Source organism: Eretmochelys imbricata, chromosome 2 (assembly GCF_965152235.1).
Source record: "Eretmochelys imbricata isolate rEreImb1 chromosome 2, rEreImb1.hap1, whole genome shotgun sequence".
Classification (NCBI taxonomy): Eukaryota; Metazoa; Chordata; order Testudines; family Cheloniidae; genus Eretmochelys; species Eretmochelys imbricata.
In genome coordinates, this window is record NC_135573.1 from 168213103 (window position 1) to 168239634 (window position 26532).

Genomic DNA, 26532 nt, shown 5'->3' on the forward strand with positions numbered 1-26532 from the left:
GCCAATTTTGAGATTGATTTTAGTAGGAGTAGAAGGGAAATAAAGAAAAATGTAGGCTGACTATCGGGAAATAATCTTAAAAAGTGAGCTCTATTAGACAGTGAAATAGTTTCCCAAGGGAAGTGATGGAAACCCCTCATTTGAGTTATTTACGACTGAATTGCACAAAGCACAGGGTAATACAACAATCCTGGACAGAGTAACTGACTAAAAATATCTTAGGATTTTTCCCAATTTTAAACACAAGGATTCTAAAATTACATTATTTTACAGTAGAACCTGAGCATTATGAACACCTTGGGAATGGAGGTTGTTCGTAACTCTGAAATGTTTGTATCTGTGAATCAAACATTATGGTTCTTTCAAAGATTTACAACTGAACATGGACTTAATACAGCTTTGAAACTTAACTATGCAGAAGAAAAATGCTGCTTTTTAACTGTCTTAATTTAAATGAAACAAGCACAAACGGTTTCCTTCCCTTATCAAATCTTTATTTTAAACTTTCCCTTTATTTTTTCAGCAGTTTACATTTAACATGGTTCTGTACTGTATTTGCCTTTGTGTGTGTGTGTGTGGTCTTTGAGGCTGCCTGATTGCATGCTTCCAATTCCAAATGAGAGGTGTGTTGACCAGTCAGTTTGTAACTATGTTAAGTGCCAAGGAGTTAGGAATTTGAATACTTTGGCACTGCAATACGGATTGGACTCTATATGCATATCTTACCTTAGCCAGAGGCTTAGAGTATGTTTTATTCAGTTTCTGGTCTTGAAGTTCAGGGGATGTTTTCACACCAAAAGACCAGCCTCCATATCTGGTAATACAAAACAAAGTAATAGGAGGCTGTCTGTCAGCAGCTTACCTTTCTTAGCATTGTGAGAAATGTTTTCTTGCAACACAGAATTCATAAACTTCTTTATTATTGTTTTACATTTCAAGTTAGAAGTACAGCTCAGCCCCATATAATCACGATATCTGTATTTGAAAGAGACGTCTAATCTACTCCTTTTATACAGGTGAATGGTATGTGCCTTCAAACAAATGTTTTCCCTTTGAAACCTGCAGTTAAAACCTGTATTTTCAGAAAAGGAAAACACAAATAAGCTGATGAGCAAGGAAGGGGTAGTTTTGAAAGTTCCCAACACTCAAAATGTGTTTTGGTCATTTACCCTAAGAGCATAACTTTCCTCCATGTTATTAAATCAATTTCGCATGTATGTGTAACACTTCCCTCTTCTTGATAAAGTTGCACCTGCTCAAATGTTTGTAATTATGGCACTCTTCAGTGGTTGACAATTAAGCCGGGCTGAAGTAATGCATAGGCACTATATGGTGCCACTATATGGAGCCCCGGCACCTGGAGTCATATGATTACGCCAGAATCAGAGTTTTCACTTAAATAAAAGTCAGTTTCTAGCTCTCAGAATTGCAAAGAAAATCTTGAAATGTGAGTGGAGTGTTACAGCAATGCCTGAGTCTACAGAAGACCTGCAACAATAGCTCTGAAAAATGTAAATTGTCCTATTGATCTTTATGTAGCATTAACGCCTAGATCTACTGCCCTGCCAACACCACCCCAACAGAGGTCTCTGAATGGCAAGAGAGGAAGAGTGCAGAGAGCCCAGGCCCACTCACCCTCCCAAACATATACAGTTCAAGCGCAAGTGTAAATAATGGGAAGCTTCTGTGGATATAAACCCTGCTACCAGTGACAGATTAAGATTCTCCCATAGCTCCAAGAGGCCTATGAAGCAGGAAGTCCCATGCTGCACATATACAATTTAGCTGGCACACATATGATTTGTCTGTATGTGACCAAGCATTTGATCAATGCTATCTTAGGGTTTTATACTGCTGCTCAACACTGTACTATCTGAGTGCCTGTTATCCACTTGGCTGGGACAACTTTTCTAGGCAACTGATTAATTAAGAGGAAACCCTGAGAAAGAAAAAGTTACTCACCTTGTGTAGTAATGATGGTTCTTCAAGATGTGTCCCCACTATGGGTTCTCCTCTGTTGGTGTGCTTATATCCCTGCACTGCTGGTTGGAGAACTTTGGTAGCAGTGTCCGTTGCATATGTGCTGTCTCTCCTTGTGCCCTACCACAAGGCTAGCCCATGCGCCTGGGCTAACACCCCCCCTTCCCCCACACACACATAGTTCTTTCTCTACCACAGAGTCATTGACAAGAACTCAGAAGCAGAGGGGAGAAGGGCAGATTGTGGAGCACCCATAGGGAGTCACATCTCAAAGAATCATCGTTATTGCTTGAGGTGAGCAACTTTTTCTTCGAGTAGTGTCCCTATGAGTGCGCCATTGTTGGTGACCTCTGAGCAAAATCCCTACCAGAAGGCTGGGGCTTCGGAGTTGAGTCACTTACAGATGACAATACTGTGGAGCTGAAGATGGCATCTGAGGCAGAGTCCCCAGCGATCACCTTCTGAAAAAGGTATGGACTGATGCCCATGTCGCCACCCTACAGATTTCAGAGATAGGGACATTCTTGAAGAAGGCAACGGATGAGGAGAACAATCTCGTGGAGAGTGCGTGAATATCATCTGGTGGGCTCATGTTGCAGATCTGATAACATCGTCTAATGTAGTTTGAGATCCATTTGGCGAGTCTCTGGATTGATATTGCTGAGCCCTTCAATCTTTACACAATAGAGAGGAGCAGTTTAAGAGATTTCCTGAAAGCCTTCGTTCTATCCAGGTAAAAGACTAGGGATCTCCTGACATCTAGCATGTGGAATATAGCCTCCCTGTTGTCACAGTGAGGCTTGAAGTAGAAAAGTGGAAGGTGAATAAATTGGTTCATGTAGAATGGAAACATTACCTTAGGGATGAATTTTGGATCTAGCCTGAGCACAAGCTTGTCCCGAAAGAATACTGCATAGGGGGGCTATGCCATCAGAGCTGCTATTTCTCCTATTCTCTGATAGCCAAAGTAATTGTTATCAGGAAGACCTTCTTCATTGAAAGGTATGTAAGCAAGCAGGTTGCCACAAGGCCAAAAGGAGGTCTAGTCAGGCCTTTCAATATCAGGTTTGGGTCCCATGTGGGGGTAGAATGTCAGGGTTGTGGGAAAAGGTTTTCTATATCCCTAAGGAATTGTTTAGTGGTCGGGTGTGATAGCACTCAGTATCTCTATTTGACTGTGAAAGGCTGCTATAGCCAGTTGGTAGACCGTGAGGGAACTGATGGTCCCGATTTAAAAAAAAAAAAGAAAAAAAGTGTTAGTACATAGTCTAGGATCTTTGGAAAAGTTGCAGATGCCAGAGAGATTTGTGTGGAAGTACACTGAATCCAAAACCTGGACCATTTTTGTAGGTAAGATGGGCATGTCGAGGACTTTCTACCGTGCAGTAATACCTCTTGTATCTCCTTCAAGCAGGAGCTCTCTGTGTATTGGAACCATGAAGGAGCTACGCCTTGAGGCCAAGAATCCCCAGGATGGGATGTAGGGTGCGTCCTTTGTTCTGCGAGAGGAGGTAAGGAATGGATTGGAGAGAGATTGGCGGGCACATAGCGAGTTGTGACAGGTAAGGATACCAAGTCTGTTGGCCAAGTAGGAGCAATCAGTATGACATATGCTCCTTCTCTTTTTATTTCTAATAGGACTTTTGACTGTTGGGTAAACAGAGGAAAGGTATAAAGAAGGTCCCTGTCCGAAGGGAGAAGGAGAGCATCGCTCAGGGAGTGTTGTCCCATCCCTGCTCTGAGCAGTAGCATGGACATTTCTTGTTTAGGTAAGTGGCGAACAGGTCTGTGGTAGGTCCCCCACCACCTGAATAGGTCATGAAGCACTGCTGAGTTTATCTCCCACTCATGGTCATGTGGGAATTTGCGACAGACAGTCTGCGATCAAGTTTTGAGTGCCCAGAAGGTAAGCAACTGATAGTGTGGTCAAATTATCCTCCCTCTGTGCAGAGGCAATCTAGCTCCCCTTTGCCAATTTATGTAGTACAAACACGTTATGTTGTTTGTTAGGACTCTCATGTGTGATCCCTTGATCAGCAGGAGGAAATGGGTGCAGGCATTCCTGACTGCCCTGAGTTTGAGGAGGTTGATGTGGAGATATCTCTCTGTGGATAACCACCTGCCTTGTGTCCTGAGGTCATTTAGATATGTGCCTTATCCTATGATGAATGCATCGGTGGTGAGAAGCAACGATGGGGAGGTTTCTGAAAAGGGGATCCCCTTGCAAACATCTGCTAGGTCTTTCCACCAGTCCAAGGACTTTTTGATCCTGGTAGGTAGTGACAAACATTTATCTAGTCTGTCTCTGTTTGGTCTGTAAACTGAACTGATCCACATCTGGAGGTATCACATGTGAAGCCTGGCATGTGGTATTACTGCTGTAGCTGCTGCCATGTGCCCCAGCGTAGGCAGTGTCTGGGGCACATGGCAGCAGTGTCTGGCTGATATTTGTGGGCTGCTTTGAACAGTGTCCATGAACGGGGCCAAAAAGAGGAATCTGTGTTAAGATAAGAGAACTCTGACGTGTAAGGAGTCAAGGTCAGCGCCTATGAATTCCAGGTGCTGCACTGGAATGAGAGTTGATTTCTGGGCGTGGATCTGTAGGCCTAGTTCTGTGAATAAATCTATTGTAGATCTGCTGACTCGGTGAGTCTCTTGAAAGGACTGAGCTTTGAGAAGGCAGTCATCCAGGTACTGGTACATCATGATCCCTTGAGAGCACAGGTGCACAGCCACTACTGAGAGAACCTTGGAGAATACTCTTGGAGTGGCTGATAACCGAAAGGGGAGTACTCTGTACTGGTACTGGGGTCTTGCCCTAGGGTAAATCTGAGGAACTATCTGTGAGATGGTAGGATTGAGATATGGAAGTAGGTGTCCTGAAGGTCAAGGGTCAAAAACCAGTCTCCCTGTTCCAGCAGTGGAATAATCATTGCTAGAGTGACTATCTTGAATTTTTGAGCTTTGACAAACTTGTTGAGTGCTCAGAGGTCTGATATGGGTCTCCAACCTTCCTTCCTCTTGGGTATTAGGAAATAGCAAGAATAAAAGCTTTTGCCTTATAGATGTTGAGGTACTGGCTTTAAGGCTCCTAACTAGAGGAGACAATCTATCTCTTGTCGTAGTAAACTCTTGTGAGAACTGTCCCTGAAGAGGGACAGGCAGGGGGTAAGGAGGTAAAATGGATGGAGTAGCCATTCTGAACAATCTCCAAGACCCATCAGTCCGATGTTATGCATTCCCAGGTCCTGCACAACATTGCCCGGTGGTAGTCAAATGGGTAGGAAGCGGTGGTCAGCTGTAGTAGTTGGGTGGTGTGATCTATCAATGCCTTGACTAACACATCAGAATTGGTGCTTGGAAGTGGATGGTAAGGATCTGTGGGCCAGATGATTTAGGCCCAGGGAATTTAGTTTTCTTCCTCCGTGGCTTGTAGTAGTGCTGAGTAAGGTATTGGGAGGTGCATGGTTTGTTCTGGGGCTGTGGACTAAATTTTATCTTTTGTCCTAGCCTGTAGATGCCCAGGAAGTGGAGAGTGGTCCTAAAATCTTTGAGATATGAAGAGAGAAGTCTGTCTTCTCTGTGAAGAGTTTAGTGCCTTCAAAGGGAAGGTCTTTGATGGTCAACTGCACCTCCTTAGGGAAGCCCGACGGGTGTAGCCACGATATATATTGCATAACCACCGCTGTGGAGGTGGATTGGGCTGCTGGGTCAGCTGCATTGAGGGCAGATTATAGCATCATCTTGGCTGTTAGTTGTCCACCCTGAATGACGGCTTTGAACTGGTCACAGTGCAACTCAGGCAGCTGATCAATAAAGTTGCTAAGTTTCAAATAGTTGACATTGTCATATTTTGCTACTGGGGCTTGGTAACTGGCAATTCATTGTAGCATGGCCGAGGAATAGCTTACTTCTCAAAGAGGTCCAAGCACTTCTAATCCCTGTTGTAGGGAGTGGACCTCACTTGGTGTTGATGACCACAAGAGTTCACAACATCCATCATAATGGAGGTGGGTGGAGGGTGGGAGAAGGGTAATTCCATCTCCCTAGCTGGGGCATAATATTTATTGGCCCGCTTTCAAGTAGGCACCACCGATGCTGGGGTCTGCTGTACAGTTTTGCAGGGTCCAGGAGAGCCTCATTAATAGGGCAGGCTATTTTAGAGGACAAGGGGGAGCATAGTATGTCAAGGACCTTGTGATAGGTGTCCTTGATTTCTTCTAATGGTGTCTGTAGAGTATCTACAACTCTCTTTGCCACATCCTGGAAAAGCCAGAATTCACAGGCCAACGAAAGTGGAGGATGCATGATGGCTTCATCTGGGGAGGAGGAGGAGGAGGAGGAGATGTTGGTACTCAGAGTCACCGCTTCCTTAATGCCACCATCCTGTTCCTCCACAATCTCTTCTGGAGATTCCAAGACTCTGGATGCTGTGGTGGAGGGGAAGCATCTCAGGGGTTCATGGGTGAGGCTAGAAGCCCAAGAGGCATGGGGGGTGATATGCAGCCCAAGGATCCCAATATGGCCACTGGGGTGGTAGCATAAAGCCTGGTGCTGGAGCCTATGGCTGGCTCTACTAAGGTGGTGATGGTGGGGAGGTCTAAGGGTATGACTGGGGACCCTCTTGGTAATGAGCATCATAGGGAGCATGAGAGGAGTAAAGAGACACAACCTCCTCTGGTTCTCTGTTTGAGTCTGCACTGGAGAGCGGGGCTGCGTGGGGCAGCGGAGAAGACTCGGTGTCGAGGTCCCAGTACCAAGGAGTCTCTGGTATGTTGGATACACGGAGATCTCTAGAGTGCCGGAATTCTGACAGTACCAACTGACTTGGAGCCACTGGCAGAACCAAAGGGACCAGTCCAGTGCTGGATGGGGCATCGATGCCACTGCCATTGCTACAGTGCATACCAGCAACATCTTCTTAGTGAGTGCTGGCTCCTGTCTTCGTCCTCCAGTGCCATTGACTTGGTGCCTGTCCCCATCGGGTCCTTAGGCATGTCAATGTCACATACCGCTCCAAATCTTTGTGAGCTGTGGGAACCGGGCTGGGATTACCTCAGTACCAACAGTACCAAGGATACAAAGCATGTCAGAGATCATTTACGGCTGGCTCAGGGCTCACTCTGGGGACTTCCGGCTCTCTTTTTTGATGACTTGAGAGAGGGGTCTCTGGCTGATTTCTTCAACTCACAAACCCTGGATGTTGAGGTCTATGGGGAAGACTCATGTCTGCCAGGTGACTCTCGGTGTGGGTCCGGGGAAGGTTAGAGGACTGCCTCCGTGAAGATAATCTTCTGTCTCAACACCCTGTCCTTGCGAGGGCTGGGTCTGAGCTGCTGGCAGAGTCCACACTTCTGTGGAATATGGCCTTACTTGAGGCAGCATATGCACTGGGAGTGCTTGTCTGCTACATGGATGGCCTCTTTGCAGGAGAGACATTTGTTGAAGCCCAGTAAACCCTGTGGGGTGGGGGGAAGGGTCTCCGATGAAAAAGTTGGGGTGGGGGATTTGTGGGGGAAGTGTGTTTGTTTGTCTGTTTGTTTGGGAAGAACGTACAAAAAGAAAAAACTACAACTAAGTCTCGGGAGACTGACTAACTATAGAAATGTAAAAGAAGGTGATGGTCATAAACAGACTGCTAATAGCTCAATCTCTAGCCCTGGAGGTTGAAAAGGAACTGAGCGGGATTAGCCCCTGTGCACTGGGCTAGCCTCATGGTGGGGCACGAGGAGAGAGAGTCCATGTGCGGGCCTAACGGACACTGTTATTGAGGTTCTCCGACGAGCAATGCAGGGACGCAAGCACACCTACAGTGGAACACCCATATGGACACTACTCAAAGAAGAATTTTAAAATTACCTTGCTTTGTTTCTAGACATGATTAAGTATTCTTCCACACTGAAACCCGAGAGGTTGTACAGAACATGCCCTTTCCTGTTCTCCAGGTAGGCAGCAGACACATTGAAGCTTGGACACTTCTGGAAAACAATATACATATATCAGTAAGGTTATTTTAAAAACCTCAGCCACTATTTTTTAGCCATGATTCTGAATACACACTCAAACTTTACTGCCTTGCTTTTCAGCTGGATTGGCTTTTTCTGGCTTTTATAACTTTTCAACAAATTAGGTATGTTTTTTATGTTCATAGGACATCTGAAATCGTGGTAACTGTCACTAGTAAATCAAAGCCACCTTTTATTTCCGTTGTAACCTTATCAGTCAACTTTGTTTTGGAAACAACATTTTTTATCATGCAATTTTGGGAAAGTTTACAGCAATGAAAAGGCAATGAGACTTTTACAGCCACTATCATTCATCTGCTGAAGCTGAAAATAAACACACAAAATTCATTGAACAGAGTATGAGGGGGAGACAGGATTCAAATTCATGTGATGTGTTTGATGAGAAATACATGAAAACTTTCTTTAATGATTTATGGGAATTCTCTCTTTGGGCCAGAGAGTAGGAAGAAGAGATACAAAAATCTGGTGAATGAGGAGGGATGTAATATGGTGGTCATAAGCTCACAAACAACTATCTACTCCAAGATCTTTTCCTCAGAGGCTGGCTTCATTTTCAAATGTGAGCAAATGAACTCAAAATGCTGTCCTAATAACCTGCAGATTTCTAACTTCTATCAGCTGGGGGGGGGAGAGAACACACTCTTCCGACTCTGAAATTAGACGAACTTTCAGTTTATTAAACATTATTTTGTATTTTAACCACTTAATTTTGTACTGTGAAGTTTAATTTCCATATTGTCTTAAAGGCAAAGTTCTGCCTGCTGATATAAGTTCAACTCCTCTAACTTGTGTTATCTCAATTCAAGTGGTATGAGCACGATGGAGGGCAATTTTTTACCCTAATATTGCTGGTATTGTTTGCAGTGTACATTATATTCAGATAATAGAACATTTTCATACAGAGAGATTCTCTGCCCCCTCCCCAGCCCCCAAGCTTGAGCTCTATTATCTCCAGAGCAGATAAGAATAAACTACAGTAATAGAGGGTGGAAGTGGGGCAGTGATCTGTTCATTCTTATTACAGTTACAAGACTATTGCAGGATGCAAATGAGGGTTTGGGAATAGATAGGGGGCACTTGGCTAACAAAACCCCAGAGTGGTGGTGTTCACAAGCGCACAAGGTGGAGGACAAAAGTTCCATTGTGCAGGTGCCGGCCACATTTGCAGTCCTTGTGCTATCCTGCATACAAGGACTGCTTCCTGCTAGTGTTTCACTGGGTTCCAACACCCCATCCCAACCTCCAAAGGGTGAAGAGGAGATGAGACCAGTCCCCAGCCTTCTCTGCACTGCCAAGTTGAGTTTGATAGCCATAGATCAAATGCTGCTAAGACAGGTTTGAGCCCTAACTCCACAAATGCCCAGATCTTGGTTTTGCTGGGCTTATCACATTCAGATTTACACAAAATTATATCTGAAATGTCTGACAGCTATCTTGGGGAAAATATGTCTTTAACAAAAAATTGTTTCATATACAGTGTCCTCACAGTGATACATTTCTGGAAGATATGATAGTTCACAAGGTTGACATAGTGACGGCAAGTGTTTTGTCTAGATGTAGCCTAATATTATTTTATACATTATTTCCCTGAAATCTTTAGAAAATTAAGTCAAAGCAATACTAGAGACAGAATGAAAATCACCAGTCATAATGAGCCCAATCCATTAGTTTCATTTTGTTAAGGAAAGGAATAAAATATACCCGATGATCTGTCACACACCCACATGCATCCAAGAATTCCTGTGGTGGACTAGGCTCAGTCTGCCAGCATGAATCATTTTTTCTACTGGAGCAAAAATAACAATAGGAACAATCATTAAAAGATAAACTATAATATTTTATCTAACAGTGGATGTCGAAAGAATGACAAACAGATGCTGTATCTTGACCACCTCCATCTTCACCACCTCCACAATACTGGTGCTAAAACAATGGTTGTATTGTTGTTCAATGAAATGTCAATTTTATTCATCGTGGATCAGTGTAATAACTTCTGACATTTCTCACTTAGTGGCTTCTAACTTGTCACTGCAAACATCTGACAAGTGCATGCAAATCAATATTTCCCTGAGCAAACAGCCAATTAGTTGTACATCAGGTTTTTGTGTGCGTAACACGGATGCAAGTAAACATACTACCCAAACCAGTCATGTCTAACTTGGAAAATCTGGCCTTCTCTTTAACGAACATTGATTCAGTATAGTGTCACTAGCAGTTACTGACTGTATCACCAACCTTCATTCTTACTGACTTCGGACCTGATCCAAATCCTGCTGAAATTAATTGGAACGTTCCCACAGACTTCAATGGGACTTACAAGCCTATTATGCATTTCAGCTAGAACCCAGCTCATTCATCAATACAATTTTTTAAAAGTCATACTAAAATGGTCAAACAAAGCATAAGCTGTATGGACATACTATATAAAATAGGACATAAAATTATTTAATCACAGGATTCCATGTTATCCATTCTTTTACTTTTGGAGGCACATATATATTACATAATAACAATACATAATATATTCTATTAAACTTACATTTCATAAGGAAAGATTGAATCCAGTGTTCTACATCTAGTGAAGATTATTCCTATTCAGGCAGCTAATAGCTAATAACTGTTTAATGAATAAATATTATAACATTAACAAAATCTTACAAAACATGAAATGTAAATAGTAACTATTGATTCACTCCCCCTTGCGAGAATCTCTGTATCAACAGCAGTAATCATTAGTCACTTAGTACTTTAAAAAAGTTGCATTGTTCATACTTACACATCTTGTCTTGAATAGGTGCATGGGTGATCCTGGCCTGCAAAATGTCTCAACAGCACATAAGAAAGGTTTCCTAGATCATCACTTTCAGTGCTGCTCAGAGGAAAGGGGGAATAAATAAGGTCATTAGAACTAAGGAGATCCACATTCAAGTACAAGATAGAAACTGAGGCAGCATAAAATAACTCTGTTCAAAACATGTGCCCTGGCTATATAGTCACAATAGCTTTGAGACAGAAGAATAGCTCACAGTTTATTTCACTGATTAAAAACTAACATTTTTTAAAAACTAAACTAATGGTGAAGGATTTCAAAGTAAAGGTTACTACATGGACCTTAACTCTGCCTATGCTCCAGTTATTGGCATGAATCTCCATCAGTTGCCATAAAAAAGAAATTTAAGTCTTTCACATTTCATGTATAAGTATGGACTTTTGTTTTATGATACAACCTGCATCCTCCTTTTTGACCTATGTCAGGCGCAGGAAGCATCTCTATCCAATATTGCAAGGCAATATATAGTATTGTGGCAGTCTGTTGTCTGCACTTGGTATAGAAAAGGACTGCGGACCCTGTAAACTGGGCTGCACCAACAGACATTGACAGATCCAAAGGAAACACCTGCAGAGCTAGTACGTTCCACAGCCATAAGTACAGCAGTTAAAAGTTCAATAACAGAGATGCTAGATCTTATAACTGCTGGCTTGCATTTGTAGACCAAGAAAGCTTTATAGGCAATGCCTCCAGACCTAGTAAACCAAACAGAAATAAGCTAAAGCAATAAACATATGCACATGTGTATGATTGTGTGCACACACATACATTATATAAAAATGCTAATGACCCATCTTGAAAGAGATTGCCCAATCCAGCCTGATCCAAAGCCTCTGTCCTTTCTCCACCATTTGCTTTGTGCCTCAGCTCATAATAAGATGCATTTCTGTTATTCAAATAGATGCAATTTACCCATCACTATTATCCACACAATTGAAATAAGTGACTAACAAATTTTTGATGGGGTGAGCAGCTCTCAAGACATTTTGTTTTTAAAAAATCCATTTGCTATAAAATGTGAGTTTGATTACTCTGCTTAGAGAAAAAAAACCTTAAATAATCAAAAATGACGATCCTGCTCCAGAGTTACTGACGATGATGATAAACGGGTTTTTTACCTAAAGAAGGAGGATTCTGCGTTGTCATAAAGGCCTGGCATCAGCTTGAGTGAAGGATAATCAATAGCTAATGGCTTCACAGTAAACAACGCCATTGCCATGGCGACAAAGAGGACAGGGAGCAGAACATTTGATAGAGCTCCTCTCCAGTCTCGCCTGGTGTGGTGAAACCGCTTCATTAAAAGGGCAGCAATCTGTGTGAGAACAAGCCTTGTTCCACGCACACTCCGGGCATCCAGGAGTGAGCTACCTGCTGGGAGACAGACAAAGCTCTTCACAAACATGCACTGTCATTTCTGGGAAATCACATGATTCTCATCTGATGCTAGATCCGCAAACAGAGAACATGATAACCTCTTTAAAAATATATCTCTCTTTCTCTCTCTACCTTCCCTGGGAAACATTTAGTCTCTGATCAAGGATAAAAATAAAACAGCCATAACAACAAATGATGATAAAACAAAATCACAGGCCCAATCTTGCACTCCTGACTCAGATAAAAATAACTACTGAAGTCAATGGTGGAAGTCAATGAGAGTTTTGCTTGAGTATGGGCTGTGGTGCAGTTCGAAGGAACTGGAACAATAAACCCACAAACAATCCTGCTTACCATTTTCGGTATAAGGCATTTTGTGTTTTCAAAGTGCTACACAAATATTCTCTCAAATTTTAACATTTAGCCACAGGCCTCAGGAGGAGGCGCTATAGAGCTGCATTGCTCCACAAGGCATACAGGGCCCTCAGAAATGCACAAATCTGGCCACAGCAACCCAGAGAGGATTTTGCCACCTGCAGCAGTATTTGGAATGGTGCAACATGATCCTATGATAACCGTGGGTTCCCCCTGAGAATCGTGAGGCATCTCGCTATTATCTGCCCTTAGCATGAGGGAGTCTTGTCTGTGCCGGCTGTGGATCAGCTCCCTGAATCCACCAGCCTTTGGCAACACGAGCACAACCTTCCAGGCCTTGTTCTCCCTCTACAGGTTAGCAATAGGCACACACCAACCCCCGAATCCTCCCAGTGTCCTTCTGCAATGCTCAGTACCTGTTCCACTGAACATACACATGACTGTCTGATTTGCTACTCCCAAAGGAGTAGTACTCACCAGCTTCCAAGATTCAACTCAGGATCCTCACTCTACGTAACACACAACACATATTTTACTTACACACACACAAACAAAGAATAAGTTTATTATCAAAGAACAGGTTTCAGAGTAGCGGCCGTGTTAGTCTGTATTCGCAAAAAGAAAAGGAATACTTGGGGCACCTTAGAGACTAACAAATTTATTTGAGCATAATCTTTCATGAGCTACAGCTCACTTCATGGAAGAACAGAGATTCAAGTAACAGAATGTAAGAATATTGGAAAGCAAAAGCATAACATCTCCTACAAGATACCTTATCCTATGTCATTTTCTCAGCATTTTCAACCAGGCTGGCTGAAATCCCCCCTTTCACAAGATCAAGGCCGCTGTCAGTTCGTCTTCATAGATGACAGGATAACTGGGGGTTCATCTGCACCCCAGATATAGTTTCAAAAGTTCCTTCTCACTCCTAAGCAGGATGACCCTTCTTGTTTTTGTTCTTTCCCACAGCCCACATACCCTGTTGATTAACATCTTGCTCAGACTGTAAATGGGTGCCCATTGCAAAACCAATACTTAATTTGCACATGACTAGCCAAGTGACATAAGTGTTTCTTCTCCCTTTGCCTCTGCTCCGCAGGTATGAAAAAAAGAGTGGTGGGACCAAGGTCCCATCTCATCTCTGCCGCATTGGGGGCCCTGTGCACAACTGTGAGAGTGCTGAGTATACAATTTTGTCATGCCCTTGCCCAGGCCATGGAAAGGGGGTGGGTTCCCTCCCTGCACCCTGGATAAGTGCCTGTTATTATAGTCTTGACCTGTGTGGACACCAAGGATCTGATCTAACTCCCACTGAAATCAATGAGACTTTTTCAGTTGGCTTTAATAGGAGCTGGGCCACCTATCAAGAGAAAATATTGTAATATCACAGGAACTAAACGTGAAAAAGTCCCATTAATGCATTCAGTTCATCTCTCTGTCAATACAGGAATCTCCCCTATAGAACATGTTCTAATGTTTTATCCAACCAAACTGATGGCTCCAAATCCCAGCTGACAGATCTTCCATCACTACCCTATGGGAAACCCCATCCATGGTTAAACCCCTGTGAATACTGCTAATTACTTCCTCTTCATTCTTGACATTAATACCCTTCAAATATGTGTAACACTATTACCATGCCCCTTACCACCATTCAGTTGCAGGTTAGCCAAACTCTGTGTGTGTGTGTATTTATATATTTATATTTCTACTTTCTCTTTTGGTTAAAATACACTGGTCTCTGGGGTTGCTTTTTAACAGCAGGTGTTTGTAGTGTTGTAAGACCGAATGGCTTGTTTGCACTAGGGCTCAATAAGATCTAAGAAGAACTATCATATCTAGTTAGATTTGTCCCTCTTATCTTGCATTCTATGTATTGAGCTGTTCATAGATGTTATTTCTGCACTAGATTTTAACCATTGTTTGTGCGGGTGCTTTCAGTGAGCCTCGGAGTCAATTGTTTCTTGCCTTTCATGGTTTCTTCTGGTGCACTGGAATTTTCTTCTTTAATTTTGAAAGGTGACTCCTCATATTGGCATGGGGCGGTGTTTTATATAGAGAACAATCTCAGTTAAACATAAAATGATGGCAGTTGCAGAGGGAGGGGGAAAGGTTAGTGAGTACAAATCCAGAAGAAAAGAGTTAGTTTTGATACAGATACGGGGAGAGAAGTTGGACTGATGAAGATAGAGATAATATCAAAAGCTGAATTTACTTGCATCCGAGAGTGCTAAAGGAGTTGGCGGCTGTGATTGCAGAGCCATTGGCCATTATCTTTGAAAACTCATGGCGATCGGGGGAAGTCCCGGACGACTGGAAAAAGGCTAATGTAGTGACCATCTTTAAAAAAGGGAAGAAGGAGGATCCTGGGAACTACAGGCCAGTCAGCCTCACCTCAGTCCCTGGAAAAATCATGGAGCAGGTCCTCAAGGAATCAATCCTGAAGCACTTACACAAGAGGAAAGTGATCAGGAACAGTCAGCATAGATTCACCAAGGGAAGGTCATGCCTGACTAATCTAATCGCCTTCTATGATGAAATTACTGGTTCTGTGGATGAAGGGAAAGCAGTGGATGTATTGTTTCTTGACTTTAGCAAAGCTTTTGACACGGTCTCCCACAGTATTCTTGTCAGCAAGTTACAGAAGTATGGGCTGGATGAATGCACTATAAGGTAGGTAGAAAGTTGGCTAGATTGTAGGGCTCAATGGTAGTGATCAATGGCTCAATGTCTAGATGGCAGCCGGTATCAAGTGGAGTGCCCCAAGGGTCGGGTCCTGGGGCCGGTTTTGTTCAATATCTTCATAAATGATCTAGAGGATGGTGTGGATTGCACTCTCAGCAAATTTGCGGATGATACTAAACTAGGAGGAGTGGTAGATACGGTGGCAGGTAGGGATAGGATACAGAGGGACCTAGACAAATTGGAGGATTGGGCCAAAAGAAATCTGATGAGGTTCAACAAGGATAAGTGCAGGGTCCTGCACTTAGGACGGAAGAATCCAACGCACCGCTACAGACTAGGGACCAAATGGCTAGGCAGCAGTTCTGCGGAAAAGGACCTAGGGGTGACAGTGGACGAGAAGCTGGATATGAGTCAACAGTGTGCCCTTGTTGCCAAGAAGGCCAATGGCATTTTGGGATGTATAAGTAGGGGCATAGCCAGCAGATCGAGGGATGTGATCATTCCCCTCTATTCGACATTGGTGAGGCCTCATCTGGAGTACTGTGTCCAGTTTTGGGCCCCACACTACAAGAAGGATGTGGATAAATTGGAGAGAGTGCAGCGAAGGGCAACAAAAATGATTAGGGGTCTGGAACACATGACTTATGAGGAGAGGCTGAGGGAACTGGGACTATTTAGTCTGTAGAAGAGAAGAACGAGGGGGGATTTGATAGCTGCTTTCAACTACCTGAGAGGTGGTTCCAAAGAGGATGGTTCTAGACTATTCTCAGTGGTAGAAGATGACAGGACAAGGAATAATGGTCTCAAGTTGCAGTGGGGGAGGTTTAGGTTGGATATTAGGAAAAACTTCTTCACTAGGAGGGTGGTGAAACACTGGAATGCATTACCTAGGGATGTTGTAGAATCTCCTTCCTTAGAAGTTTTTAAGGTCAGGCTTGACAAAGCCCTGGCTGGGATGATTTAATTGGGGATTGGTCCTGCTTTGAGCAGGGGTTGGACTAGATGACCTCCTGAGGTCCCTTCCAACCCTGATATTCTATGATTCTATGATACTGCAGACATTTGGCTTTTGAAAAACATAGGCCAAATTCTGTGCTCATTCCCATACTGTGTATCCTCAGTGAAAGTCCATTGATCTACATGGTCCATTGCACAGAACTTGGCCAATGGGTTTCTTGTTACATTCAAAATTCCGTACATTTTGTCATAAGAAATTGCAATATTATAAACCATAAGTTGAGTTTGCTGAAGACAGCATAAAAGTGTCTTTAACTAAGGCTGTATTTTTGTAACTTACACCGAGGGGGCTGGTGAGAACAGGTAGGGGACAGGAAGTAAATATCAAGCCCAGTGATGAAATATTAAGCTTTACTCACTGGAAATTATGACCATTTTAATTAGCATGTCTGGAGGGGAACAAAAGGAGCAGTATCTTCCTTGGAGAAATTTCACCTCTAACTCACAATCTGCACCTTTGGCTCCCTATTTTGCATCAGTCCCATATAGTTCACCATTCATGCTCTTTAACGAAGGTTGAAAACTTTGGCACCACTTTAATTTCAGCTAGAGTCACAATTTAAGAGACTCTTATGCTTGAATTCCCCAGATAGCCCCACACAGGCAGCAACATATATTGCAGGCTTAACTGTGGCTTTGAAAGCCATGGCAACGGAAGGGGGATGCAAGCATGTACCATACTAGTGGATTAGCCCCAGGATTCTGTTTCCAGACCTCTGAGGCAGCCGGAATGCCTCCAGGGTCCCTAGAGACACACCACATCTCTGTTTTGAGAATTTTGAATTTGCAGCATGCACTCCCCTGACCTCAGACTTCCAGCTGGTGCTGCCCTAGCACAGATTCAAAGAGGCATGGAAGGGATCCCTGCTTTCTATTCTCACTCTGCACTTGGGCTCCCATGCAGTGTCAGTCATGGTAGGCTCTATGAAGGTTCACAAACTACAATGCACGTCTGCATTAAATATGCTACTGAGCCAAATTATTCACTACGGGCTTGATACAACACGCAGCACAGCCCACAGACATTTTTCTACTGTCTTTGATGGACATTAAATCAAGGCCTAAATGCAGTCGCACTTAAACGACAGAGGTTACACTAGCTCTGGGGAGCATTTATCCCACTCTTCTCACCTTCTTCTTCCCCTCACGAAAGTGATTTTTATTTCAGAACAAGGAAAACAAGCCAGACAGGCTGAAATAAATCACTGTAAAATCTCCATGAAAGAGAAAGCGAAATGTATTTCTCACATGGCAGGAAACCTCAGAACCCAGCTCCCTGCACACCTACCAGGGACAATGGTATCATAATGTAAATCCCCCCTACATTTATAGCTGCACATGCCATAGTTTGTCTCTGGGGTTTGGGTCCATTAGAGAGAGAAGGGCTTAGCTACAAAATTCAGATCCACATCTGCATTCCAAACCCCACCTCACAGTCCCTGGGATGTTTTGATGTTGGGTTTGGGAGCCATATTTTTAATTAAGACTGCTTAAGAGAACACAACTTGAGTGAAAAAAGAAGAGTTCATTTAATGGATTTCTTATGTACTTTTAAATCTCTACCAGGAATACTGACCAAGATTTTTGCATGTGACAAGGGATTTTGGATGTCTGATTTAAGACACCTTGAAGTACCCTGGTTATCAGAGGATGGTATTCCACACTTTCTGAAAATCAGACTCTCTTAAAGCATCTCACAATTGAGGCACACAAAATTAGTGACTTTTTAAAGTCTTGGTCAATGCATTTTCAACAGAACAGTATGTTGCTGAGATAAAAGCACAAATGAATAACATGGCCACATGGGAATAAATCACACAATGGGATCTGAATCATTCACAGTGTCTGACTTTTGGAACATAATTCACAGGTCCAAGGTAAAAGACAAATATGGTGATTTCTTAGGGAAAAGTCTGACAATGAAAATACAACTCTGAATTCACCTGCTTCTCAGGAAAAAAGAGAAAAGAAAAATAGTAGCAAAATAAGTCAGGTATTTCAACAGATAGAGAAAACATAGGACTTACAAAGACTGGATCAGACAGAAGGTCCATCTAGTCTGGTATCCTGATCAACAGTGGCCATCACCAGATGCTTCAAGGGAAGATGCAAGGAGCCCCCCTTAGGGAGATGTGGGATAATCCATCACAGAGGGAAGACCCCTCATGACCCAAAACACTTTGAGATTGGTGTAAATCCTAAAGCATGATATTTTACCTTCACTATCAACAATCCAAATCTTTTCAATCTTTCAGCAGGTAATAATTTGTCCATGTCCCTAATCATTCTCACTGCTTGTCTCTGAACCCCCCTCTACTTCAAAAAATATCATTTTTATCTGAATGACCAGTACTGCACACAATGTTCCAGATGAGGGTGAACCATGGATTTATACAAATGGCATGAAACTTCTTTGCATTCTCCATCCCATTCCTTAGGCAACTTACCATTTTTGTTGCTTTTTTGACTGCACCTAATGGGAATCTGGGAACTGGCAGGCACAAGTCCACCCACAGCAAAAGGTCCCTCCCCCCAGGCTGCATAACAAACATAGGTCTATGTAGACCTTTCCACGTTCACTTGAAATTCACCCAAGCATGTCCTGTTTTTTTCATTGAAAATGTGATGTATTTGCTTATAACTGGAATTCAGAATCATTTTTGCTTTGCTTGATGTAAGGAAGTAGTTCCTTACATCCCTTTTGTACGCATGTCAGGAGGCATAAGCAAAGCACAAACTTATGAGAATCAAGAGTTTTTCAATTGGTAAAGTAATTATAATAGAAAAGGACCAACCAACCTCCCAATTATGAATTTAACTTTCATGCTGATGGCATATAGAAACCTTCACATGAATAATTTAGCTGATAAAATTAAAAATCTGACCCAACTGTTAAAAATTGTCTTATATGACTTATGAGTGCAATTATGTCCACAATTAAATTGTACTTCCCAATTCACCCAGACTCTCCCTTTGCATTTCAGAGACGATTATTAGTGAATTTTAATTCATGAAGCTACAGAAAAATGAGACAGAAAGCAATCAACTCATTTCAATGAGTCCCGTAGTTTTGGACTCCAGGAACCCAGAATTTATAACTCATTCCAAAGTTCATAGGTTCCAGAATTCTGAACAGTACCAAAGGTTTTGAAGTTCTCATTTAGGATATAAAACTGCTGTGTTAAAATTAGTTGAAAAAACAATGTGTATGTTTTTAAATGTCTTTTGTCATACAGAAGCACAGTAGGAAGGAGGGTGTCTAACTATTACAGAAGGTGACTGGGAGTCAGAGGTCCTAGCTTCTGTTTTGAATTTTTAACTGATTCAACTGTGAGGTTAAGTGACTTGCCCAAAGCCCATCTCTGCATCTGTTTATCCATCTGTAAAACAAAGATATTTATTGACCTCACAAGTGTTGTGAAGATTTTTATAAAGTGCTTTGAGATTTTTGGATGAAAAGTGCCTTAACAGTGGAGAACATGAAGGGATAAGCCATGCCTTGTGAATCCATGGAATCATAGAACTGGAAGGGACCTCAAGAGGTCATATAGTCAAATCCCTGGCACTCATGGCAGGATTATGTATTATCTAGACCATCCCTGGCAGGTGTTTGTCTAATCTGCTCTTAAAAATCTCCAATGATGGAGCATTTTTATATAATGTATGTGTGTGCACACAATCATACACATGTGCATATGTTTATTGCTTTAGCTTATTTCTGTTTGGTTTACTAGGTCTGGAGGCATTGCCTATAAAGCTTTCTTTATAAAGCTTTATAGGCAATGATCCTTTCTAAATTCAAAGATAATCACTAATGGCTCAGATATCTCCTCAGTCAGCTCCTTGAGTATTCTAAGATTTATATCATCAGGCCCTGGTGACTTGAAGACATCTAACTTGTCTAAGTAAATTTTAACTTGTTCTTTCCCTATTTTAGCATCTGATCCTACCTCATTTTCACTGGTATTTCCTATGTTAGATGTCCAAGCACTACTAATCTTTTTAGTGAGAGCTGAAACAAAAAAGTCATTTAGCCATTTCCACATTTTCTTTTATTGTCCCCAGCCCTTGAGTGGTTCCGTGCATAGAAGGACCAATTCATATGCTGAACTACCCTATCTATGAGAAATGGGGGCACAAGCTACCTCCATGGTAGAGCTAATGATAAAATCTAGTTTATTTGTAAGGAAAAATTCCCAGGGAATAGAAATTAAATAAAACTTTCAGGTGTTACATGGAAAATTTTGTTTCCACAATGTTTCAAATCAAGACAAAATAAAAACTTGTTTCATTTCATTTGAAATATTTTAGACTCAAAGTGTCATTGAATTTAAAGTCAGAAGAGACCACCAGCTCATCAAGTCTGACCTCTTGTGTATCACAAGATACCACCACCAGCACCCACATGCTAAACCCAACAACCAAAATTAGCCCAATGTATTACAACCCACAAGAGATTATACTATTATGTGCCACAAGTAGAGAATCGGAAACAATTTTATTTTGAGAAGTTGATTCAAAACAATTCATTTTTGTTTTAGAATTTATACTCCAGAAAATGTTGATTTCAGTGAAGCCCCATTTTTCAATGGGAAAATTTTCTAGATGAAAAATGTCAACCAGCTGTGGAGTAGAGCTTTATATCTATTTCCCTCTGCAAAAGAACTCTGCATGGGACTTAAGATCCATGAACAGAAGAGCTGAAGTAGCTGTGGGGGCAAGACCCCCACAAACCTCTGTGGAATCTGCTTGGGAATTAGTACAGCTGAAGCTGGACAGCAGGCACAGAGTGATTCAGTTGTGACTCCATGACCTGGTAGAGGGGATTTTTCCTGCTTCCAAATGCAGATTGACCTAGCTCATTTTTTTCAACCCAGGCACTGGGCAGAGGATTTCCTTTATGTATGTAAGGCATTCAAAGGGCTTACGATATCATATATTGGGCATTTAGTACATGGCTTATAAGGTCCGAACCTGGGAAAGCAAGGTCATCATCATCATCAGATAAGCAAGTGGCTGAAGATTTCGGTGACGCGTAAAATTCAGTTCATACAGAAAAACCACAGCACCCACAAGACAACAGACACAACATATGGAGTGCACCAAAACAAGATGGGGTTCATTAGAAAAAAAACTTGCTGGCAACTTTTTCTGGCCAGCAGCCTCTCTAGGTGCCCAGTTCCTGCTATTCTCAGAGAGCTGAGGAGAGAGGAAGCCCCTTCATTTGTATGCTAGACCCTTCTCTGCTTCTGGAGAAACAGCCTTGACTTAGCCCATCACTTACTATAAGGAGGAATTTATTTTTAGGCCTTTGTTACCATCAAACTTACTCATATGGGGCCTACTTCACACAGCCTACCTCAGTAGGCTTAAAGTAGATCTGGGTTCCTCTTAACTGAGGATGGTAGATCTCACAAGATCTCCCCCATCAAAAAAGAACATCAAAGCCTGCCTAACTGCTAATACCCCCCACATACCTATTCTAGAAATATGTACAAAAAGTACAGCAGAACTTGCATTTAGTTCAATGCTACAGTCTCTGGGCTGGCTGGGCTTAGGATCATTGTAGCAATATACCTAGCCAATGTGTGACTGGGAGCAAGCACCTTGTGGCCCTCTCAAAGCTGGATCAACAGCTTGTGGGAGAACAAGCATCTCACCTTTATCAGCTAAAGGGAAAGACGAGGTTGAGCCTTTGAGGGTGGTGAGAAATGTAAAATGAGGATGGGTGTATGGACAGCCACCCATGCTCACTTCCCACCCCTCCACTCCCAATAAGTGCATTTTTAGTGTTTCTATCTGGGATTTTACTACACTCATGACAGATTTATACCCAAACCACAATTTCTGAATCTAGATTCCATGTTTGGGATTAATGTTTAGGTTTGCCTCAATGTGTAAACACATTGTATAGTTCAATATAAAATAGATATTAAATGCTGATTTAAAATACATTGCTATTACATACGGAGGGAAAAAAGCCACAAGAATCACAGCCTCTCCCCCATTTTGGCTTTTATTTCAATTCCATACACTACACCATGCAATACGCTAAGAAATTTATCGAACAACTCATGATCGATCTGTCAATCATCGATCTGTCAGATACACAGGGTGCACATTCCTTGTTCTGGTTGCTGGAAAAAAGCAGTTAAGTAAGCAATTTTCCAGTTGCCATGCAGCTGTGTTTCAAATGTTATGCAATTGTTACAAACATTTCACCACTGGTTCAAAAACACACTACTCCTCTCGCACACAGTGATGACAATGGCCAGAATGTTAACAGCATCTGCTTCCCTTGCCTTTTTCGGAGATTGTTTTGGGACAGTTAACTAGCAAATGGATAATTCGTTGCACCTTGTATTGTATCTTGGGTACTACTGACTAAATGATATCTGGATCAGGGAGTTGGCTACATAACCACTACTGACATACATTGAGCTCTGTGTTGTTGATGGAAATGTGGGATCACAGCCTCAAAGTGAGTGGGAGATGCACACACATTTCCATAGGTAGTATGAATAATTTCAAAACCAAAAAATATCCCCTGGCAATCCATCTGTATAGGCTACTGAATCACCATACATAGCCAGCCTTAGTCTGACTTTCTGTGAAAGTGTAAAAATCAGACTAAGGAAGTTTCAACAGGCATGCTTTTTTCCAGATGGCTACTCGTGGATGTACCAAATGAATCCTAACTCTTCTTGGCTGAAAAACTCATACACTAAGCATATCAGGACCATACAGTCAAGTGAAATTCAATTAATTCATTTCAGGATACTTTTTAGACAATATCATCACTAGTTTGTTATACCATTTAGCGTTGAAATTTTATAAAGAGCTGTGCAAATGAAAAGTTGAAAAGTGAAAGAAGGAAAAGTTATTCAAACACACATATGCATCTGACAATTTTATTTTGTAAAAAATATTTTTCCCTATGCATTCTGATAACTCACTTGGCTGGATTAACCCAATAGCTGCAAATAGCTACGCGGATTTTAATTAACCGAACCTACTCTTATTATCTTGTAAGGCTCTCTGATGACTGTGATATATCTAGGTAGGTCAGATAAACAGAGACACTGGTGTGTTGAGAGAGACAGAACAGTGCTCACTATGCGTGAAATTCTCACATACGCCAGAGGTCCAGCATAAGATTTATGCACTATACAAGTGCCATTTAATCCCCCTTTGGAAGTCTCAAACCTCAACTCTGGGGCACAATGCATGATAATAACATGCTAACGAAGAGGTAAACACAAGATCACTCCATGAACAGTTAGGAAGAGAACCCAGGATTCTAACATGGTAGACCTAAATCCTATCTAATTGACACCCTGCCTTTCAGATTGAATGTGCTATTTATTCTCCCTCTAAGCACTAAACCAGATTCTTTTCTCAGAGCCAGGGATATCAAGCCAGGATTCCTGATAGCCAGTACGTTCCGCACTAGGAAACAGTTGTGCAACCCACTGGAAAAGCGTGGGTTAAGTCCTCCTCTAGTGCATGAACTAAGTACTGGCTAACAATTGCTCCTATAGCTCAGGTAGTGAGGATTCCAGAATGGGGGAGAAGGGAGAGGTCTGTCAGTTATACGATGTCTATACTTACTGGTAGATCAGCACTGCTGTGATCGATGTAGCAGTGTCAATTTAGCGGGTCTGGTGACTTAGGTCGGCTTACCGCAGTAGTGTAGACCAGCCCCTTACCTCATATGCTAGTACAAAATTTTAATGATGGCATCATGAAGAACAACATGAAGCCAGAATAACTTCCCAAATGTACAGAATGTGGGACAGTCAGATGTGCTGGTCTGTTGATTCCAGAACATTTGTTATCTGGGTACATATTGCTTTTTTTGTTATCTGTTGGAAGTGGAAGTGAAAGCCTGATGCAGTGCTGAACCGTGTTACCATGCAGATAAGGAATGCAAGAAACTTTTCTCTTAGCTTTTTATTTCCATGCTTTTCAGCTTTTCCATTGGTGGGCTGTGACCTGATTGAAACTTCACAGTCAATAAACCAAGTTTTTGTGTGTTTATTCAGTAATGTGTGTGAGGCATTTAGATACTACAATGGGGAGCATTAAAGAAAGGCCTATAAATAAAATAAAGTGTTTTTCCCCCTTCTCCAAATGCAATAAAAGCTGTAGCCCTTATACATGCCAAGTATCAAATTTAAAAATAAGGCTGTTTTCTCACAACCCACCCAAATCTGAAACACTGGTTTGGTTAAAACACAAACAAAAGAAGCATGGAGTCCAAACCACCTTCTCATAATTCAAAAATGAATAACCTAAAAAATGAAGTTACATGATGCTTACTAGAAAAAAAAAATCAACTCAGACTGGGCATGAGTAATTTTAGCTGAAGTTTTGTTTTGTTATTTCTTTTGAGAAATCTGTAATCAAATGAAAGTGGAGTTTAAAATGGAGGTACCATCAACCCTATCTACAGTCTTGTTAGTACAACTCTCAAACAGAACAAAGTGTATTTTATGCATGGTAGTTATTCTTTAGATATTTATGCATTAGATGAGACAAAACACCAATGACTCAACATCACAGTTCTTTCATTAGCCATTGTATAAATCTTTTCTGGAGTAAAAGTTCTTTTAATTAGCACTCTGCATTCTTAGCAGTATTTTTCCTACTGTACAAGAAAACATAACAATACCTGAACTTTAAAAATGCCTGAATAATTTAACGCATCTGAATTTCTTGGGGCAGCTACATGAACAGTGATGTCAAATACATACTTAAGGTTTTAAAGTGCATGTGTGTGTGTGTGTGTGAATATATATATATTTACATTCCCTATTAAAAATGTAAATTGAGCTTGCAAAATAAAGCAAAGGTAGGAAATGCCAGAATTAATTTTCTGTAGACAGGCTGGAAAATGGCAAGCAGTCAGTGAATTAGCAACCATTCAGTATTTCTTTTTTATCCTCTCCAATCAGTGTGTGACATTCTTCCAACCCATTCTTTACATACACCATCCAAACTCTGTAATGGAATATTTTTTTAAAAAAATTCTTAATGGACTTTTCAATTGCATTCATTGCTGTAGTATTCTAACATTAATTATTATTTTTATTTCTTGTATTAAAGTAGCAGAAATTATCTTCACAACACCGCTGTGAGGTGAGACGGCTTTATCTCCATTTTACAGGGGGAACTGAGGCACAGAGAGTTAAGACCAAAATTTATCACAAATGAAATCTTGTACCAAAAATATGAAGATTTTTTCCTCGTCTGGGTTTACAAAGACCATGCTCTGTAATGTGTCATGTGTCCTATGGTAGCAAATTATTTCAATATTACCTACGTCATGTTTACAAAATCTCAATTTTTTATTTTTGTGGCAATTAAAAAGAAATCTTTATGTCGCCTACATAGAAATGTCACGTTTCCCTTTCACAAAGGTATATTAAATTTATTTTGTAAATTAGATTACCTTACATACATTGTAAAAAACGGTTACTCACCTCTCGTAACTGTTGTTCTTCGAGCTGTGTTTTTCATATCCATTCCAATTAGGTGTGTGCGTGCCACGTGCAGAGTTGTCCAAACGTTTTTCCCCTAGCAGCACCCGTTGGGTCAGGTGTGGAGCCCCCTGGAGTGGCACCTTCATGGCGCTCAATATATGACCCTGTCAACCCAGCTCCTCCTCAGTTTCTTCTTGCCAGCTGCTCCGACAGAGGGGAAGGTGGGTGGGTTTGGAATGGATATGAGCAACGCATCTCGAAGAACAACAGTTACGAGAGGTGAGTAACCGTTTTTTCTTCTTTGAGTGATTGCTCATATCGATTCCAAGCCTTACCCAAGTGGTGGGGTTGGAGTTAAGGAAATGTTGATTGTAGCACTGCTCTATCAAAAGCCACGTCATATCTTGTGTGCCGGATGATGAAGCAGTGAGAGGTGAAAGTATGTACCAAGGCCCAAATCTGCCCTTCAGATTTCTTGGATCAGGACCTGCGTCAGGAACACCGCTGATAAGGCCTGGGCCCTAATGGAGTGTGTTGTGAGAGCTGGGGTCGGCACACTGGCCAGTACATAGCATGTATGGATGCAGGAGGTGATCCAGGAGGATATTCTTTGAGAAGAGACCAGGAGGCCTTTCATCCAGTCTGCCACTGCTACGACTAGCTGGTTCAATTTTACAAACGGCTTAGAGCACTCGATGTAGAAAGCTAGCGCTCTTCGAACATCAAGGGAGTGTAGCCGTTGCTCCCGGATACTGGGATG

At 41.8% G+C, this 26532-nt stretch overlaps 1 protein-coding gene across 1 annotated transcript in view; it reads right to left on the bottom strand.

The window, feature by feature from the left end:
- Positions 1-26532, bottom strand: part of ABCA13 (ATP binding cassette subfamily A member 13) — a 230961-nt gene that overhangs the window by 97307 nt on the left and 107122 nt on the right. The window contains exons 27-30 of the mRNA XM_077808719.1: positions 11955-12148; positions 11381-11531; positions 7840-7958; positions 727-814 (exon numbers count right to left, since the gene is read on the bottom strand). Coding sequence (XP_077664845.1) covers positions 727-814; positions 7840-7958; positions 11381-11531; positions 11955-12148 — 552 coding nt within the window. The remainder of the gene's footprint in view (positions 1-726; positions 815-7839; positions 7959-11380; positions 11532-11954; positions 12149-26532) is intronic.